Source organism: Dendropsophus ebraccatus, chromosome 14, assembly GCF_027789765.1.
Source record: "Dendropsophus ebraccatus isolate aDenEbr1 chromosome 14, aDenEbr1.pat, whole genome shotgun sequence".
In the NCBI taxonomy this organism is placed as follows: Eukaryota; Metazoa; Chordata; class Amphibia; order Anura; family Hylidae; genus Dendropsophus; species Dendropsophus ebraccatus.
In genome coordinates this window covers 6,856,310-6,876,500 of record NC_091467.1, presented here as the reverse complement: position 1 = coordinate 6,876,500, position 20,191 = coordinate 6,856,310, and the positions used below count along the sequence as shown (strand labels likewise).

General features: G+C 49.9%; 1 protein-coding gene across 3 annotated transcripts; it reads right to left on the bottom strand.

The window, feature by feature from the left end:
• Positions 1-2,139: 2,139 nt before the first annotated feature.
• ASXL1 (ASXL transcriptional regulator 1) lies at positions 2,140-19,903 on the bottom strand. Of its 3 annotated transcripts, none has more exons than XM_069952830.1 (12): positions 19,687-19,903; positions 11,507-11,590; positions 11,024-11,134; positions 10,760-10,871; positions 9,360-9,427; positions 9,132-9,225; positions 8,836-8,961; positions 7,735-7,898; positions 7,335-7,431; positions 7,151-7,256; positions 6,223-6,727; positions 2,140-5,278 (listed from the first exon to the last, which is right to left on the bottom strand). In XM_069952830.1, exons 1-12 carry the CDS (start codon positions 19,741-19,743, stop codon positions 3,635-3,637), a joined length of 3,168 nt encoding a protein of 1,055 aa, XP_069808931.1. In that variant the 5' UTR covers positions 19,744-19,903; the 3' UTR covers positions 2,140-3,634. The 3 variants fall into 3 exon arrangements, with proteins under 3 accessions (XP_069808931.1, XP_069808933.1, XP_069808932.1); XM_069952832.1 differs by having other exon boundaries at positions 2,140-5,272; XM_069952831.1 differs by having other exon boundaries at positions 9,360-9,424.
• Between the last annotated feature and the right edge of the window lie 288 nt (positions 19,904-20,191).

The following is a 20,191-nucleotide window of genomic DNA, read 5'->3' as shown; positions in this document are numbered from 1 at the left end:
CCTGTTCTCTTCCTGGATGACTGTATATGAGCAGCAGTGTAATATAAAAGATATCCTGTGTAATATAGAGAAGGAGAAGACATAAGTAGTGTAGGTGTAACTTCTGTCCTCAGTGTGGTGTTTTCTCTCTGGGAGAAGATTGTGTTTTTCTTTAGTGTTCTATGGCTGCAGCAAGCTGTGTGTGTGTGTGTGTGTGTGTGTGTGTGTGTGTGTGTGTGTGTGTGTGTGTGTGTGCGCTATGGCTGCAGCAGGCGGTGTGTGTGCGGGCTATTGTGTGCCCCCACAATGACCTTGTATATCATTATGTGTGACCACCTGTATATCACTATGGCTGACCATTATTTCACAGGTATCTGGCATTGTTAGCAATGTTTTTTTTTTTTATTTTTAAGTATGGTGAATATTTAGTTAGAAACATAGAAGACTGTCAGCAGGAAAAGACCACCTGCTCCATCTAGTCTAGTTCTGAGTTGTTCAGGACATGGAGGCTGGAGACTGGCTGCATCCACTGCACACACAGGAGAAGCTTCCTTTGTATGTTTCAGATGTCGCCCCAGGATCATGTAGGACATTAGGGAGAAGCTGCTGAGCCAGTGTGATAAATAACTCCCCTGGTATATGACCGGCCATTTATGAAGTAGCAGGAGGCGGAGGCGGGAGTCGGTCCTGATAAAATTTAGGAGTCGGAGCTGCGGCTTACCAACTCCACAGCCCTGGTTCCTAAGACAGGATTGGGCATGGCAATTTCTATTTGGACCATTGTGGGGTTATTAAAGGGGAACTCTGAATAAGGAAAACTTGTTTTCTATTAAAAGTTATATAGATGTGTCTATACAATGTATTACTGCAGTGCTTCTCAAACTGTGAGGCGCCCCCTAGTTGTTGGGAGGCCCAGCTGGGGAGCCAATTTTCACAAAAGTAACTGATCTGCACAGTCCTTTTGCTGTTTGCAAAAATCTCAATTTTGGCAATATTATTAATTTATTTCATACTTTCTTTATTATCTAGAGCTTAGGAGATGGGTGAAAGCTAGCTCTAGCATTATTTAGAGCTTTTAAATGGACTTTCACTAGAGATAGTGAGGCCCAGCTCCCTCTTGGTCAGTCCGGTGAGGCCCAGGCATTGCCTTGGTCTGTTGAGTGAGGCTCCAGTAGAAAAAGTTTGAGAAGCGTTGTATCTGTAAAGTTTTGCCGCACTGGTAGCTGATAGAAATCCAGGAAGTGAAAAGAATGGCCCCTGTGCCAATTCACATTGGAGTAAATCTGCTCAACCAGAAGTGCAGAAACACAAAACAGATCAAACCCCCCCAACACAAATGGGTTTTAGGTCATTTCAAAACTGGAATAGATAGGTAAGTAATGCTTTATGCTTCTGCAGAAGTTTCATTTTTTTTAACCTCTGCCTAGAGTTCCCCTTTAAGTAGAAGTCTTCTGTACTCAAAAAGCTGTTTTGCAGCCTCCTCATCTGCTTATTATCAGGCAAAGTCATCTACATTACAGAGGAGAAATGTGAGACGGGTTCTGCTGAGTCCATTATAGTTTATAGAGGGGGGGGGATGAGTGAGCAGGAGACACAACCCTGAAATCGCTTGCACTATTTCTGTAAAAAAATTAAAATGAGAGTTACACTTTAAAGAGGATGTACCAACAGGTACATCCTCTTTATTCTGAACCGACAGATCAAACTGCGCAGTCACAGGGGAGCCAATACCGCGGTCCGTTTTTCGTACCACAGCCCGGTTCCCGTTCTATGCACCAGAACCAGCCGGTGCTCAAGCACTGGAGGTAGGCCGGGCCGCCCCCACTGGGAGGGAATTCCCTCCCCTGTATGACGCAGCTACATTAGAATGAATGGAGCCGCATCATAGAGGGGAGGGAATTCCCTTCCACTTGGGGCGGCTCGGCCAGCCTCCAGTGCTTGAGCACCAGCTGGTTCTGGTGCATAGAACAGCGCCGTACACGGGAACCGGGCCGCGGTACCGGCTCCCCCGTGACCGTGCCGTTTGATCCGTCGGTTCAGATTAAAGAGATGTACCTAGCGGTTCATCCTCTTTAAGCCCTGTCCACACCTGAGTATTCTATTCCAAGCCAGAAAATGAGCACCAATCATGGCGGTAAATGAGCCACACGCAGCCGTCTATACAGAATATACATTTATATTATAGGCCAGAAATGTGTACACCATAATAATAAGTACAGGGATAAAACACTGGAATGCAGAAGCCATCTCTCCTCCTGTATATACAGCCGCTCACACAGCCCGCCTTCTGCTTCTTCCAGATATACTGTCCATGCATTACAAAAGATGGACAACCCCCATTGCCCCTGACCTCCCTCCCAACCCCCCACCCCCCGAACACTGACCATAGCCCTGCCATGCAGCCCGTACCCCCCCGGACGCTCTCCTCCATGAGCGTGCAAGGCTTGATGGGGCAGTAAGGTGGCAAACAGTCCGAGGGCACCAATACTGGGACGTCAACAACGGGCAACGCTAGAAGGGACACTATGAAATGTTTGATAAAAACCATTAGCACGTTGCTTTCCATGGAGAAACATAAATTATAACTAAAGATTAAAACCTCCTATCTGTAAGTTCTGCTGCGCTGCATTGTGGATGATGGAGTGTTCGCTGTTTTGCCGATAGCTCTCAGGCTGCTGCCCCCCCCGGGAATCACATCTTCTGCAACTATCATATACTTTCCAATTACAATTCCTCATGGAAAAGCCTGTACAGAAATTCTCACAGCTGAGGGTCTGTTACACTAGGATCCCCATCATGCTTAGCAACTATCCAGGCATGATGGGAGGTGTAGTTCTGCAACAAGTTTTCTATCTCTGGATGTAATGCCTCCTACAGCTGAGGGTTTGTTACAATGGTATACAATCCTGTCAGCTCTTAGCCTCGTAGTTTGCTACAATGTATCAGGGCAGGTAAACACAAACCCTCAGCGCGCAGACATGTCTGGCTGTAATACTTCTCACAGCTGAAGGTTTGTTACAATTATATTCCATTCAGGTAAATGGTCACTGATACATTGTAACAGAACTACAGATCTGGCTAGACTGGCCAGACCAATACCTCAGCTGAGGGTCTGTTACAGTGTAAACGGATACAAAGTAGAAGAGTCACAGAACTTCTAGTGACACGTCCGCTCGCTGACGCGCTGGATGCCATAAAGTAGGGATCAGACAAGACCGGATGGAAGGGATCCCGCTATACTCCATGGCAGCATCGGGCGTGTCAGCGTTGATCGCGTCCAGCAGCCTCTTACTATCTGCCCCCCATGCAGCCGGCTTAGGGGGGGACCTGAGAGCGCCCCCATTACTGCCCCCTCAATCAGGTCTGTATCACAATAAGAGTAATAGTCACCAGCAGGTTTCTCAGTTTCTAACAAAAAGAAGCAATAATACAATATGAACATCCCGGAAGTTACAGGAAAAATACCAACACTAAAAACCAGGGGTCGCCACCTGCGCTTCTTCCTGGGGAGGAACTACCACCCCCAGCATGCCCTGACAGACAAAAGGCCGCCCCAGGGCATGCTGGGAGCGGTAGTGCCTCCCTACCCTGGACCCTAGCTCAGGATGGAGACCGTCTTGCTAAGCTATAACTCCGTCCCCGAGCTGTCAGTCCATTATCTTATGACAAGGCACGAAACGCACAGTTTGGAAGGTCCGATGCAGTCGATGTGACAGAAGGCTCCGCACCCCTCACACATGGTCATGGCTTTGAAGCTGCACGAACACCTCAGCGACACTTGCTCCTCCCCGCCGTCCCCATGCTCTGAGAAGACCTCCACCGAGAGCGAGGCGCTGCCCGTCACCGCGTAATCTCCAGACAAGGAGGAGGAGAGCCGCACCCCGGCGGAGTAACAGTAGGAGCTGACGTCCTGCGACAACATCTCCAGGAAGGCGTCCTTCATCTTGTGGGTGGGAGACATGGCCAGGTCTACAGGGAGCTGGACGCGGACGCCCCCAACCTCCTTCTGGAGCTGGATGAAGGGCATATCCAACAATATGGGGACTTTGCCGACTGAATAACTTAGCGAATGGAGCGTCTCCTTAAACGGGTGAGGGCTGGATGACGGCACGGTGGTGGCCCTGCCAGGGCTGCCGTGCGTTCCTGCCTCCAGAGGGGACAAACCAGAGGGCGAGCACAACCTTACCAGTCTATTGCTAGTACCTGCTGAAAAGCTGCCATCAGGAAGCTCATCCTCAGCCGTGCACGGGAGGACAGTGCCCAGAGGTAAGGAAGCCGCCAGATTTCCCTTATAACCATTATTGGTGGAGCCAGGAATGGGTGGGCACTCGCCAACGTTCTCACTAGCGGGTAACTGCTGGGTCACCAATGTCTCCTGAAAGAACCCCGCCTGTAAAGCACCATGGGGTGGGTCACACTCATTTGGCTCTTGTGAGTTGTTGACCGAGGGACAAGGAACGTTGCCGTGATGGCGACCGTTACCGCATGGGTTGCCGGTGGAGTCCAACAGGGTGTCAGGTGTTGGGTCACTGGCATGCACCGACAACGGTCCAGTTGATGAGGTTTTTGTTGTATCCAATGAGTGTAGCTGCACTAGGGAGGAGGTGGGGAGTACCTGGTGCTCGGCGCACTCCACTGGCGCCGCATCTGGTTTCTTTTCCGAGGAATCCTTTTCGGTCGCACAGGATGTGACCTGTTTGATCCTGTTCTGAAATGTGTTGGAGACGTCACCCAGAACGCATGGTACAGTCTCGAAAACTTGTCCTGTGACGCCATCCGTAGACGGCGCCAACATCCTCTCATCGCTGCACATGTTCTCCTCCTCGGCGTTGGCCATACAGACCTCCTGCTCGCTATCCTGGGAGGAGTCCTCCGGGACACACGCCTTATCCAGGTGCCATTCTTTGGTAAGAGAATCTGTCAGGTCGTCGCTGGGGTCGGTGCTAACACTTGACACTCTGCTGATCTTGACCCGCGGGACTTCCGGTTTCTCAGGGGTCACGGTAGCGGCCGGCAGTAGTTGTGTTCTGCAGCGATTTGCTGATTTATCTCGATGTCTTCTCTTTCTGCTTCTTCTTTTGGAGCCTCTGGAGCGGTTTCTTCTTTCGTATGGGTGGTGATGGCTGTGGGGATCAATGCTGGAGGCTTGGGTGTGATGGTCACAGGTCTGACTGTCAGCAGGCGAGCGGGGAGGAGGCCAGCACCCAGAGGGATCAGGGTTTGGGATGATCCGGGGGCAGATCTGGTAAGCTGGCAAACCTTCAACCACCCAGGGAGGTTTGATCCGAGAAAGCTGTATCTGGTGAAAGGGAGACGGCAAGAAAGAAATTCTATTATTAATTACTGTACATTATAAACCATTATATACTATTACCAGCTGTACACATATCACTATATACAGGAGATTCCCAGGTTATACCAGCTGTACATATATAATTATATACAGTATATACCCAGGTTACACCAGCTGTACATATATAATTATATACAGTATATACCCAGGTTATAGCAGCTGTACATATATAATTATATACAGGAGATTCCCAGGTTATACCAGCTGTACATATATAATTATATACAGTATATACCCAGGTTATACCAGCTGTACATATATAATTATATACAGTATATGCCCAGGTTATATCAGCTGTACACATCACTATATACAGGAGATACCCAGGTTATACCAGCTGTACATATATAATTATATACAGGATACTCAGGTTATACCAGCTGTACATATATAATTATATACAGGATACCCAGGTTACACCAGCTGTACATATATAATTATATACAGTATATACCCAGGTTATACCAGCTGTACATATATAATTATATACCGGAGATACCCAGGTTACACCAGCTGTACATATATAATTATATACAGTATATACCCAGGTTATATTAGCTGTACATATATAATTATATACAAGAGACCCCCAGGTTTTATCAGCTTTACACATCACTATATACAGGAGATACCCAGGTTATACCAGCTGTACATATATAATTATATACAAGAGACCCCCAGGTTATATCAGCTGTACACATCACTATATACAGGAGATTCCCAGGTTATATGAGCTGTACATATATATTGTATACAGGAGATACCCAGGTTATACCAGCTGTACACATATAATTATATACAAGAGATCCCCAGGTTATACCAGCTGGACATATCACTAAGTATAATGATGCTTATGTTATACCAGCTGTACATATATATTTGTCCCATACCCGGATTGGTGGGACTTTTGGTTCCTCTTTGGTGGGCTGTGGCTTTTCGGGGTGAACACTCTGAATTGTGTTACGAAAGGACTGACGCTGTTCCATCCGTGGCTTCTTCTCGATGGAGGGGCTGGAGGTCTCTGGTTCGGTGCTCTTCCTCTTCTGCTCAGAGGCGGTCTCGGGATGAAGCTCGGGCACTCTCTCGGAGGTGGACGGGAGGCTTAGGTCATCTCTCGGTGACAATCTCTCCTCCACAGATGAAGGATCAGACTCTGATCTCTCTGGAGTCGGTGAAGCAACGGCGGCAGCTTTGACCTCGGCAGCGGCTGGCAGGTTCTGTTGGATCTTCTCCGGGTTCCTGTAGAGACTCCTCCGAGTTCTGATGTGAAGCTCAGGAACCTTCTGCTGTTTCTGAGCAGGTTCTGGGCTGGCTCTTGGCCTCTCTTGCTGTAGATATGTCATGTCCATAGACTTATCCTCCACACCAGATCCAGGCTCCTCAGAATATCCGAGCCTACAAAACAGAAGCAATAATTGTAATAGTGGGCGGGGCTGACTACATCATCCATCGGTTTGTTGTCAGGACTAATATATGGAATTACTGTAATATAATTTGGGAGGATCTAATCCCCACCTGATCACAATGTAATTAAACTAATAGGGGAATGGGTGAACGTTAAGGAAAGGTTGTCACTGATTCTGGACTTAAAGGGTTCTCCAGCATTAGAGAGATACAGCAGCTTTCTTTCAGAAATGGCGCCACTACTGTTCTCAGTTTGTGTGTGGTATTGCAGAATGAAGGAAAACCGCTATGTTTTACTGATCCTTGACAACCCCTTTAAGTCTTGAAGACTGTTATGCTGCTGCTTCACGAATCCCATCAAGTGTCTGGACTACAGGGGGCGCTAGTGCAGTCTAGACCCCATAAACTCCTTACTTTTGTCCATAGAAATCTTCAAAGAACTTCTCCTTCCAGTCCTCGACTTTCTTCTCCTTCCCCATCTCCTGCCTCATCCGCATCTGAGCCTCAGGGGTGAATTCACCTGCAGAAGACGCCACAGTTACCCAAGAAACCCCTCCAAAAGCCAAAAAAGCCTTATAAGCGATGTGGGGGCCCCTACCTTCCGCAAGCCTCTCCCGCCACCTCTGACACGCGTGAGCAAAGAACTCATTGTTCAGGGCGCTGCCACTCATCCGCAGCTGTCCGTCCGGGCTGACCTGCAAAGAGGGGGGGGGGGTAGTTGTAACAAGCCGCTCCGATATATATAATAGCCAGTAGCTTCTGGGCATGCTGGGAGTTGTAGTTCGGCAACATCTGATAATGAGGACTACTGCTCTAGATATATAAAAATCTGCACAGCTAAGGGTTTGTTCCTATGACATCCAATCTAGAAAATGCTCTGTGAGCTTACCACCTAGGGAGCACAAACCTCTCCCCACCCTGATGGTTCGTTACAATGTGTCAGTCTGAGGATCGTCTATATTTGAATACCAAGGAGATGGATCTGCGGAGTGACCCACCTGCCTGTCCACTTCTGGGAGGAGGAGCAGCAGCTGCTGCTGGAGATGGGCCGGGAGAGCGTTGAACATCCGCACGTTTATCAGGGCGCGAAGATTCGTGTTCACCAGGATGGAGCCTGGAGTCTCAAAGTCGATCTCCTCCTCCTTCTTCTTCTGCACTTGTCCTGGGAAAAGACGACAATGTCAACTTACGAACATCTTACAGTCAAGATCTCCGCTTGCTGTCAGTATATAGGAAGATCCAGAGACTGAGGACCTTGTATAGACCTAATATCACTTCCACTATAGATGCCACAGCTGCACTGATACACTGTAACAAAATATCAGGAACGTTCAGGCACAGTGCCACACGGCTGGAGGATAGCAGGAAAGGATGACATCCAGATTCTCACACGTAGAAGCCTCATAGCAACTTACTCAGTATCACATGACTGAGGAATCTACAGCCCAGATACGGTAGGTAAGGAAAATCTGTCTGTATGTAGCAGAGCTGTGTGTGGGTTGTGATGTAGCAGAGGTGTGTGTCTGTGGGTATGTTTGTGTAGCAGACCTGTTTATAGATGGGCATATAGCAGAGCTGTGTGTGGGTCGTGATGTAGCAGAGGTGTGTCTGTGGGTATGTTTGTGTAGCAGACCTGTTTATAGATGGGCATATAACAGAGGTGTGTGTCTCGTTATGTAGCAGAGCTGTTTGCGTATGTTGATGCAGCAGGTGTGGGTCTAGGAGTGTGTTTATGTAGTAACGCTGCTTGTGTAGGGTGATGTAGCAGAGGTTTTTGCCTATATATTGATGCAGTAGCGCTGTACGTGTCTGTGGGTATGTTTATATAGCAGAGCCATGTATGTGTACTGTAATGTAGTAGTGCTGAGCGTATGCTGCAGCAGAACTGGTTGTGTATTGTGCATGCATAGTGTACTGTCATGGAGATAAATCTGTCTGTGTAAATGCACCCTTAGACCCCCAGGGAAGTTTAATTAGCTTAAAATAGTTTTTCTCCTTTTTTTACTTGTCTAAACCAAGGGGGGCGTCTTATAGTCAGGGGCGTCTTATACAAAGAGAAATATGGTATATAGGAAAGGTACAGAACGTGTTGAACCCACCTGGAGCAGAGATGTTCTTGATGCTTCTCAGATGATGGGTGGAGTTGCCGCTTAAGGCCGCCCGCCTGTGAAAAGTCAGAGTCGCGTTGCCGGAGGATTCACTTTCTACGCGTCGAACGGACAAACCTGAGACCAAGAGGATATAGTCAACACGTGTCTAGCAGAGTCACATCCCTATTTGATACACTGCTCCAAATCCCCTGCATAGTAAGTCACATGATGAATCCTGGCTGTCCACAGCTACCACTAGGGGGAGCCCACTGTATACAGACTGACACACAGCGATAAATCCTCACCTGATGTAGACGGCAGATGAGCGCCATTTACTTTGAGAGGAGTGAGGACGACCCGAGGCAGCAGCACCCCGCTTCTCCTCTTCTGCTTATTCATCTAAACACAAAGAACAGGTAAGAAACCGTATCAGGGGAAGCAAAACTTACATCTAAGCCAGACACATAAGCAGCAATGGGAGAAGGGTCCCTACTGCCCCCTACAGCATGACTGTGTACCCCTCCGGTACTGACCTGTACTAGGGACCGGGTCTCCCTAACATGTGACTCCTGAGAGCAGGATGCGCTGCCGGAAGATTCTGCTGCAACAAAGACGAGGAATAAAAACTTAGTACCAGGAAGGATTTCTAAGTTGACTTACTGTTTGTCACCAGTTGTACTGGGCAATCACAGACTTAATTTTTCCATAAAATATGCTGCAAAACAGGGAAAAATTAGCAAAAAAATTGAAGAAAAAAAAAAAGCAGCTATTTTATTTTAGGGGATTTCATGTTTATGGCCTGTGGTAAATCTGACAGGTAATCCATGTTCCTCAGCTCAGTACAATTACACTGATAGGTAACTTATTTTATATGGCAGGAGAATTCTATGGTAACTGCACTGATCTCTCAGAGATAAGTGTAGTACATATGTACTGCACTGACCTCTGAGATCAGTGCTCAATTGTTATGGGCTGCAGGAGCCAATAGTAAGGGATTGCCAAGCTGGGATCAGGAACTGTCCAGAGCAGGAGAGGTTTTCTATGGGGATTTGCTGCTGCTCTGGACAGTTCCTGTCATGGACAGAGGTGGCAGCAGAGAGCACTGTGTCAGACTGGAGAGAATACACCACTTCCTGTAGAACATACAGAAGCTGATAAGTACTGGAAAACTGGAGATTTCTAAAGAGAAGAAAATATTACGAATCTATAACACTTTTTTTTTTATTAAGTCTCAAAATATAAATTACATAGTCACGGAGGACCTGAAAAGTGAAATAAAGAATACACTTTATACTGACCAGAAAGTATAGTTAGAAAAAAAAAAAACCCAAAAACAAACATAAAGAAGAACTTTTTTTTTTCCTCCAGATTTTCCCTTTAGGGCGGGTTCACACAACGGATCTGCAGCAGATTTTATGCTGCGAGTTCGCACTGAAATCCGCAGTGGTTCCTTCCATGTCCCTCTCAGTGAGATTACATACTTGCAGAGGATTTGTCACCCCGCTGAGAGTATGTAAGCGGCAACCCCCCCCCCCCCCCCCCCCCCCCCCCCCCCCGATGCATACATTACAGTCCGTGCTCCGTAGGCTCTCGGCGTCTGGACGTTCCGCGCAGTGCTGCCCCTTTGCAGCCACTGACTGGACGTCTATCTATCTCATGTCAGGAATCACCACAATGATCTGCTGATCCTTCTGCAGTGTTCTGGTATACTTCAGGGAACCTTGGCTCTCCAGCTAAAGCTTTGGCTGTCCAGCCGAGGTTCCCCATCCCTGCCTTCGTCTGTGGGCCCTTCACCTCTTACCAGATCCTATTGAGTATCTAAGGGGTTAAAGGTCAGATATGAATGAAGGGGAGCCCTGTCTCCATTATGGGGGGAGAATTCCCTCTCACACATGGCGGATTGGTCCCATCCTGTCGCTCCTCCTGTTCTCACCTGCAGGCACCGAGCCGCCCTCTGCCCATTGGCTTCCCTCCTCGTCGGCCGTGTCCTCTGTGTCTCCGTCATCGGGCAGCGACACCACACGGGACCACTGCACCGCGTTCTTCTGCAGGGGGAACAGACAAGTGTGAACGGCTGCGCTGACACACAGTCACGACCCCACAGATCAGGAGCAGCCAGACTATCAGAAACCTGCTGCATGTGAATTCTCCCCAATTTTCTAGAATATCCGATAGTCCGGCATCATTAGCGACTAACCTTCATGGTGAAGAGGCTGATGCGGCCGGGGAGCTTGTAGAACTGCGCCTCCCGCGTCCTGGAGTTAGAATGTAACATGGCGTTCAGACAAGCGAGAGGGGAGGATCCGCTGCGGAGGGAGGAAGAGATCACAGATTATAACAGGAAACAGCACCACCCTTGTCCTCAGGATGAGTACGGCATTACAACTCCGCTCTAGTCACCAAGCTGCAGTACCGGACACAAACTCAGAACAAAGGGGCGATGTTTAAAAAAGCCATGATTATCTAATCTTGGACGGCCCCTTTAAATCCCTGCCCCCTCCCCCATTTCTCTGTCTTACCTCCTGTGGATTCCGCCGACATCAAAGAGTGGTAGAAAAAAGGGGAAAGAAAAAACGGAGCAGTCAATACAGTGAATTCACCCTGACAGTAGAGGGCAGCAGAGAGCAACAGAAGAAACTGCCCCCACCCCCCATACCCCTCTCCTCCACCACGTCACCTACTTCATCTCCTTCAGCCCCTCGGCCTCAATCACATTCAGGATCTGCTTTGGGGTCATTGGGGCATCTGAATAATTCTCCAAAACCTGTGAGAAGAGAAACACGGTGAGACCAGCAGAGAAAGCATCATCCCTGTGTAATGCTTCAGCTCTGCAGGGGCGGGGCATAAAACCTGACTGCTGCTGAGACATACCCCGCCCCCTCAGATCCTACTCTATAAGACATTTTTCGTAAAGGGGTATTCCACTCACACACAACTTTTGATATGTTGCTGCCCATGGTGACACTAACAATTCCTTCAATACTTATTACGTCTCCTTCCCCCAGTTCTCAGCTGCTGCTTTCTGCTGAAGACACAAAAATCTACGCTCTCCACCTGTTGCAAAACTACAATTCCCAGCCTTGGGCTGTCAGGGCATGCTGGGGGTTGTAGTTTTGCAATAGAGGAAGATCACTGATATAAATATCTAATAAAAAAAAACGTAGATATCGTGATTTGTACCTAATGCAGATCCTGGGTGGGGAGCAGACTGCAAGACGTCTTATTATAGCAGCAGCACCTACACAATGCTAGAAATAAGCATCCCTATGATTATACTGCAGCCCCCGCTCTATGAGGACACACTGATCCCTATGATTATACTGCAGCCCCCGCTCTATGAGGACACACACTGATCCCTATGATTATACTGCAGCCCCCGCTCTATGAGGACACACACTGATCCCTATGATTATACTGCAGCCCCCGCTCTATGAGGACACACACTGATCCCTATGATTATACTGCAGCCCCCGCTCTATGAGGACACACACTGATCCCTATGATTATACTGCAGCCCCCGCTCTATGAGGACACACACTGATCCCTATGATTATACTGCAGCCCCCGCTCTATGAGGACACACACTGATCCCTATGATTATACTGCAGCCCCCGCTCTATGAGGACACTGATCTCTATGATTATACTGCAGCCCCCGCTCTATGACACACACTGATCCCTATGATTATACTGCAGCCCCCGCTCTATGAGGACACACACTGATCCCTATGATTATACTGCAGCCCCCGCTCTATGAGGATACTGATCCCTATGATTATACTGCAGCCCCCGCTCTATGAGGACACTGATCCCTATGATTATAGTGCAGCCCCCGCTCTATGAGGACACACACTGATCCCTATGATTATACTGCAGCCCCCGCTCTATGAGGACACACACTGATCCCTATGATTATACTGCAGCCCCCGCTCTATGAGGACACTGATCCCTATGATTATAGTGCAGCCCCCGCTCTATGAGGACACTGATCCATATGATTATACTGCAGCCTCCGCTCTATGAGGACACACACTGATCCCTATGATTATACTGCAGCCCCCGCTCTATGAGGACACTGATCCCTATGATTATACTGCAGCCCCCGCTCTATGAGGACACACACTGATCCCTATGATTATACTGCAGCCCCCGCTCTATGAGGACACTGATCCATATGATTATACTGCAGCCTCCGCTCTATGAGGACACACACTGATCCCTATGATTATACTGCAGCCCCCGCTCTATGAGGACACTGATCCCTATGATTATACTGCAGCCCCCGCTCTATGAGGACACACACTGATCCCTATGATTATACTGCAGCCCCCGCTCTATGAGGACACACACTGATCCCTATGATTATACTGCAGCCCCCGCTCTATGAGGACACACACTGATCCCTATGATTATACTGCAGCCCCCGCTCTATGAGGACACACACTGATCCCTATAATTATAGTGAAGCCCCCGCTCTATGAGGACACACTGATCCCTATGATTATAGTAATGCCCCCGCTCTATGAGGACACACTGATCCCTATGATTACACTGCAGCCCCCGCTCTACAAGGACACACTGATCCCTATGATTATATTGCAGCCTCCACTCTATGTGTACTCCACCACCACAGTCACTATTTACATATTATATAGCTATTAACCCCATAACAACCCATGAAGTATCTTGTATGTCATGGCGCCGTTAGGGGAGTTCAGAGAGGGGCCACGCAGCGACCCCGCTCTGAACCGCTGTGATCTCTGCTGCATTGCAGCGTCCGCTAATGAGGATATTTAAATGTAGCTGTCAGACATGACAGCTGCATTTAAATGTCCTGCAGTTCCCCTTCTGTGGTGGTCTACTTGGGAGATGCCCATGGGCAATGCGATCACAAAGGAGAGATCCCTTGTCCTTATCCAGTAGGGCCTCAGTGTTGGAATAACGCTGATCCCGGCTTGGTATTCTATTGATTTTGGCTGCAGCAGCCAAGAGTAATAAGAGCACTGATCTAATGGATCAGTGCTGTATTATATACAAAGCATTGATCTAAATGGGAGATCAGTGCTGTGTATATAGACGCCCCCCAGGGGGAATCAGTGCTGTGTATATAGACGCCCCCCTGTGGGAATCAGTGCTGTGTATATAGACGCCCCCCCCCCCCAGGGGGAATCAGTGCTGTGTATATAGACGCCCCCCCCCAAGGGGGAATCAGTGCTGTGTATATAGACGCCCCCCCCCCCCCAGGGGGAATCAGTGCTGTGTATATAGACGCCCCCCCCCAGGGGGAATCAGTGCTGTGTATATAGACGCCCCCCCCCCCCAGGGGGAATCAGTGCTATGTATATAGACGCCCCCCCCCCCCCCCAGGGGGAATCAGTGCTGTGTATATAGACGCCCCCCCCCCCCCCCAGGGGGAATCAGTGCTGTGTATATAGACGCCCCCCCCCCCCAGGGGGAATCAGTGCTGTGTATATAGACGCCCCCCCCCCCTAGGGGGAATCAGTCCTGTGTATATAGACGCCCCCCCCCAGGGGGAATCAGTGCTGTGTATATAGACGCCCCCCCCAGGGGGAATCAGTGCTGTGTATATAGACGCCCCCCCCAGGGGGAATCAGTGCTGTGTATATAGACGCCCCCCCCAGGGGGAATCAGTGCTGTGTATATAGACGCCCCCCCCAGGGGGAATCAGTGCTGTGTATATAGGAGTCCCCCAGGGGGGGATCAGTGCTGTGTATATAGGAGTCCCCCAGGGGGATCAGCACTGTGTATATATGAGTCCCCCAGGGGGATCAGCGCTGTGTATATAGGAGATCAGTGCTGTGTATATAGAAGATCAGTGCTGTATATATAGGAGATCAGTGCTGTGTATATAGACATCCCCTAGGGGGATCAGTGCTGTGTATATAGACATCCCCTAGGGGGATCAGTGCTGTGTATATAGACATCCCCCAGGGGGATCAGTGCTGTGTATATAGAAGTCCCCCAGGGGGATCAGTGCTGTGTATATAGGAGTCCCCCAGGGGGATCAGCACTGTGTATATATGAGTCCCCCAGGGGGATCAGCGCTGTGCATATAGGAGATCAGTGCTGTGTATATAGAAGATCAGTGCTGTGTATATAGACATCCCCTAGGGGGATCAGTGCTGTGTATATAGACGTCCCCTAGGGGGATCAGTGCTGTGTATATAGAAGTCCCCCAGGGGGATCAGTGCTGTGTATATAGACGTCCCCGAGGGGGATCAGTGCTGTGTATATAGGAGTCCCCCAGGGGGATCAGTGCTGTGTATATAGGAGTCCCCCAAAGGGATCAGTGCTGTGTATATAAGAGTCCCCCAGGGGGATCAGTGCTGTGTATATAGACGCCCCCCATGAGGATCAGTGCTGTGTATATAGGGGATCAGTGCTGTGTAGAGACATACCCTAGGGCAGGGGTGGGGAACCTCCGGCCCGCGGGCAGCATCCGGCCCCAGAGACCTCCCGATGCGGCCCGCAGCTCCCCTGTGATGCGCGCCGCTCTGGAGGAAGGAAGGAGCCGGCATACACAGCATCCTCCGGTTTCTGTGACAGCTGCCGGACACAGGAGGATGCTGTCTATGCCGGCTTCTTTATCAGCAAAGCGGCGCGTGTCTTCAGTCTCCTGCGGGCCGCGCACGATGACGTCATTTCATCGCGCGTCGCCTGCAGGAGAAGACCGGCACAGAGGACCTGGGACAGAAGAGGACATGGGCAGCGTGGGAGCGGAGGTAAGGTGAGTGGGATGTTTATTTTTTTTTATTTGGGGGTTAACTAGGCCACCAGGGACATGCCTGATGGGGGTTAACTAGGCCACCAGGGACATGCCTGATGGAGGGTTAAATAAACCACCAGGGACATGCCTGATGGAGGGTTAAATAAACCACCAGGGACATGCCTGATGGGGGTTAACTAGGCCACCAGGGACATGTCTGATGGGGGTTAACTAGGCCACCAGGGACATGTCTGATGGGGGTTAACTAGGCCACCAGGGACATGTCTGATGGGGGTTAACTAGGCCACCAGGGACATGCCTGATGGGGGTTAACAAGGCCACCAGGGACATGCCTGATGGGGGTTAAGTGCTGTGTATATAGGAGTCCCCAAGGGGGATCAGTGCTGTGTATATGGGAGTCCCCCAGGGGGATCAGTGCTGTGTATATAGGAGTCCCCCAGGGGGATCAGTGCTGTGTATATAGACGTCCCCCAGGGGGATCAGTGCTGTGTATATAGACGTCCCCCAGGGGGATCAGTGCTGTGTATATAGGGGATCAGTGCTGTGTATATAGACATCCCCCAGGGGGATCAGTGCTGTGTATATAGACGTCCCCCAGGGGGATCAGTGCTGTGTATATAGACGTCCCCCAGGGGGATCAGTGCTGTGTATATAGACGTCCCCCAGGGGGATCAGTGCTGTGTATATAGGGGATCAGTGCTGTGTATATAGACATCCCCCAGGGGGATCAGTGCTGTGTATATAGACGTCCCCCAGGGGGATCAGTGCTGTGTATATAGGGGATCAGTGCTGTGTATATAGGGGATCAGTGCTGTGTGTATAGACATCCCCCAGGGGGATCAGTGCTGTGTATATAGGGGATCAGTGCTGTGTGTATAGACATCCCCCAGGGGGATCAGTGCTGTGTATATAGACGTCCCCCAGGGGGATCAGTGCTGTGTATATAGGGGATCAGTGCTGTGTATATAGGGGATCAGTGCTGTGTGTATAGACATCCCCCAGGGGGCTTCAAATTAATTGTGAATGTTTAAAAAATAAAAATAAAAAAAAATAATTAAATCATGTCGAAAATGCCCCTACTGATAAGGAAACTGCTGGGGGATGTGCCAGCACGCTTCCCAAACATCCCCCTGAACCCCCCGTGCCCTCCTTGATTACACCGTCATCTTACTTTTATGAAATCTCGCGCTATATGGTAATTCCAGGAAAGCCGTCACGGTGGGCGTATCTAGTGTCAGTCCTGGGCGGTTGCGAGCGCTGTAATCACACCCAGGGGGGTGCGCTCCGCTGACGTCACCTGGGGCCTGTGTTCCATGGCGGTGGCGGGCTGGCGGCTTTAGCACACTGCGCATGTGCAGTACGCCGGGAGAAGACGCTGAGGTACTGCGCATGCGCTAAAGACGTTGGCCCGCCCGGGTGACGTCAGCAAAGGATAACAGCGCTATAAGGAGGGATAGAGACATTTAGAGGAACATTTTGCTTTATTATAAGATTTTAATGTTCACATTGCTGTAATGGCACTGATGTGAGGAGCGCAGACAACACGGCCGGTTTATTGCATTTTATATTCACATTTACCACACAACCTTTTCTGGTTTCGCTGCACATTTTATGCAAAAAAATTAAGTCTGACAAAGTCCAACGAGTGGCGCAAAAAATTAGGGTCCAAGTGGGTCTGTAGGGGAAATACAAGTGCTGTGGCCGTATGTAGCAGGAGGACAAGAATGGAAACTGGCACAGACCTTAAAGGAGAAGTCCGGCCAAAATTTATTTTTGATATGTTGTTACTTATGAAAAGTTATACAAATTTCTAATGTACATTAATTATGGGAAATGCACATATAGAGCTATTTCCCTTAATTTAGTAGATCAGGAAGTGTTAGAAATATCTCTGAAGAAGTGACGTCACGACCCAGGGTGTAATTCCTATGGAGTGTCCAGCAGGGGGCGCTCTCTATATAGAAGTCTATGGGACTTTATTGTTTCTATGGGTTTCTATGTAATGTAATGTAGTGTACAGTGCTTTATTGAATGAATACATCTATGGAATACTTTGGGGAGCAAGTGTCCTTGCTCCCCAAAGTATTGCATAAATGTATTCATTCAATACATTCAATACACAGTAAGCCCACCGATCCGCCGCATTCCCGCCGATCCGCCACACGCTGATCCGCCGCATTCCCACCGATCCGGACCATATACATTGAACTACAGCTCCCATCATCTGCTTCTAGTATGAACAGGTGATGGGAGCTGTAGTTGGGTAAGGGATATGACATGCCGCCGGGCGCAGGGGGGAGCCGCTCAGTACACAGCAGCTCTCCCCCCTCCTCCTCCTCCTTCCGTGATAACTTCCGCCTATACCAATGCTGAGTCCCTGCCTGGCCGCCGCTCTCCGCTCTCCCCCCCATACATACCGGCTCCCGATGCATCCTGGTGTCCGCGCTGATGCCGGGAGCCGGTATATGTGAGCGGAGAGCGGCGGCCAGGCAGGGAGTCAGCATTGGTATAGGCGGAAGTTATCACGGAAGGAGGAGGAGGAGGGGGGAGCGCTCCTGTGTACTGAGCGGCTCCCCCCTGCGCCCGGTGGCATGTCATATCCATAACCCAACTACAGCTCCCATCACCTGTTCATACTAGAAGCAGATGATGGGAGCTGTAGTTCAATGTATATGGTCCGGATCGGTGGGAATGTGGCAGATCAGCGTGTGGCGGATCGGCGGGAATGCGGCGGAAATGCGGCGGATCGGTGGGCTTACTGTGTATTGAATGTATTGAATGAATACATTTATGCAATACTTTGGGGAGCAAGGACACTTGCTCCCCAAAGTATTCCATAGATGTATTCATTCAATAAAGCACTGTACACTACATTACATTACATAGAAACCCATAGAAACAATAAAGTCCCATAGACTTCTATATAGAGAGCGCCCCCTGCTGGACACTCCATAGGAATTACACCCTGGGTCGTGACGTCACTTCTTCAGAGATATTTCTAACACTTCCTGATACACTAAATTAAGGGAAATAGCAGTATATGTGCATTTCCCATAATTAATGTACATTAGAAATTTGTATAACTTTTCATAAGTAACAACATATCAAAAATAAATTTTGGCCGGACTTCTCCTTTAAAGTGACTGTACCACCAGGGCGAGGCTGAAGCACTGGAAGCGGCCGACCCACCCCTAGTGGGAGGAAACCCCGCCCCTCTGATAGGGATCCATTGATTCTAGTGGAGACATGTCATACAGGGTCGGGGGTCTCCTCCCACTAGGGTGGGTCGGCCGCCTCCAGTGCTTCAGCCTCGCCCTGGTGGTACAGTCACTTTAAGGGGTTAAAGCATACCTATCATACTGGGCGCAGTCACACGGTCCGGACCACCCGCTGCGAGCGCCGCTCTCATTCACAGTACTCTGTCTCTCACCTCCCCCCGTAACCCAGAGCCGACAGGTAATGTGTATATACTCAGAGCGGGAGCGCCCCCAACCAGCAGAACAGCGAGCGCAGCTCTGGAGTATATTACAGGATATAACTCAGGATCAGTAATGTATGTACACAGTGACCTCACCAGCAGAATAGTGAGTGCAGCTCTGGAGTATAATACAGGATCAGTAATGTAATGTATGTACACAATGACCTCACCAGCAGAATAGTGAGTGCAGCTCTGGAGTATAATACAGGATGTAACTCAGGATCAGTAATGTAACCGTATGTACACAGTGACCCCACCAGCAGAATAGTGAGTGCAGCTCTGGAGTATATTACAGGATCAGTAATGTAATGTATGTACACAGTGACCCCACCAGCAGAATAGTGAGTGCAGCTCTGGAGTATAATGCAGGATCAGTGTGTGAGGTGATGGTCTCTGTGGCCTCTGTGGCCCCCGTTCCCCCCGGAGCAGTATAACAATCACCTCCCATCCCCCTCCGGCCCCGCCCCCCATATTATCCCCCGGGCCCCGGCACTCTCCGCCTCCCCCGGTATAGGCCCCGCCGCCGGCTCCTCAGTATAACCCCCCCTGCGCCCCCCTCCCCGTCTCCCCAGCACCGCCGCCCATCCCCCTCGCCTCCCCCCGATCACGGTTCCCGCCCCCGCCCCTCTCGGTACCATCTTGGCGGCCTCGGCCCACGTGCGTTCCTTGCGGCGCTTCTGTCTGTCTCTCATGATGTCCGGTCACCGGGCGGGTCTGCGGGGGTCTCCGGGGTGGGCTCAGTGTCCGCAGAGGTCGCTCGGAACGGTGATGATGGGAGTTGTAGTCCGCTCCGGACCGGGCTGCTTCCACACACCGGAACCACACTCCCCACAATGCACTTCGAAAACCACTTCCGCCCCGCCTCGGGAAAACACGTGGGCGAGACCGACGCAGGTCATTGGCCGGCACGGAGACAACGCGTCTCGCGAGATTGAAACCACCTACCTTGACGTCACCGCCGAACTGCGCATTAGAGGGCGGAGCCGAGCGTCACCTGACTTAGGGAGCTGCTCTGATAGGAGGAATCCGCGCCCCGCCCGCCCTACTGCATCATCTGTATTGTTATAAAGATTGTGCAGGGACTGAGCTTGTTTACATGCTGCGATTCTGTTACGTTCAGACTTGAGATGCGATTTTTAT

Coding starts and splice junctions, on each gene's coding strand:
- ASXL1 (XM_069952830.1), bottom strand. CDS start 19,743: ATGAGAGACAGACAGAAGCGCCGCAAGGAACGCACGTGGGCCGAGGCC. Junction 9,428..10,759: donor GGGCGGCTCGGTGCCTGCAG/GTGAGAACAGGA, acceptor TCTTTGTTGCAG/CAGAATCTTCCGGCAGCGCA. Junction 7,257..7,334: donor GCGGGAGAGGCTTGCGGAAG/GTAGGGGCCCCC, acceptor CGTCTTCTGCAG/GTGAATTCACCCCTGAGGCT.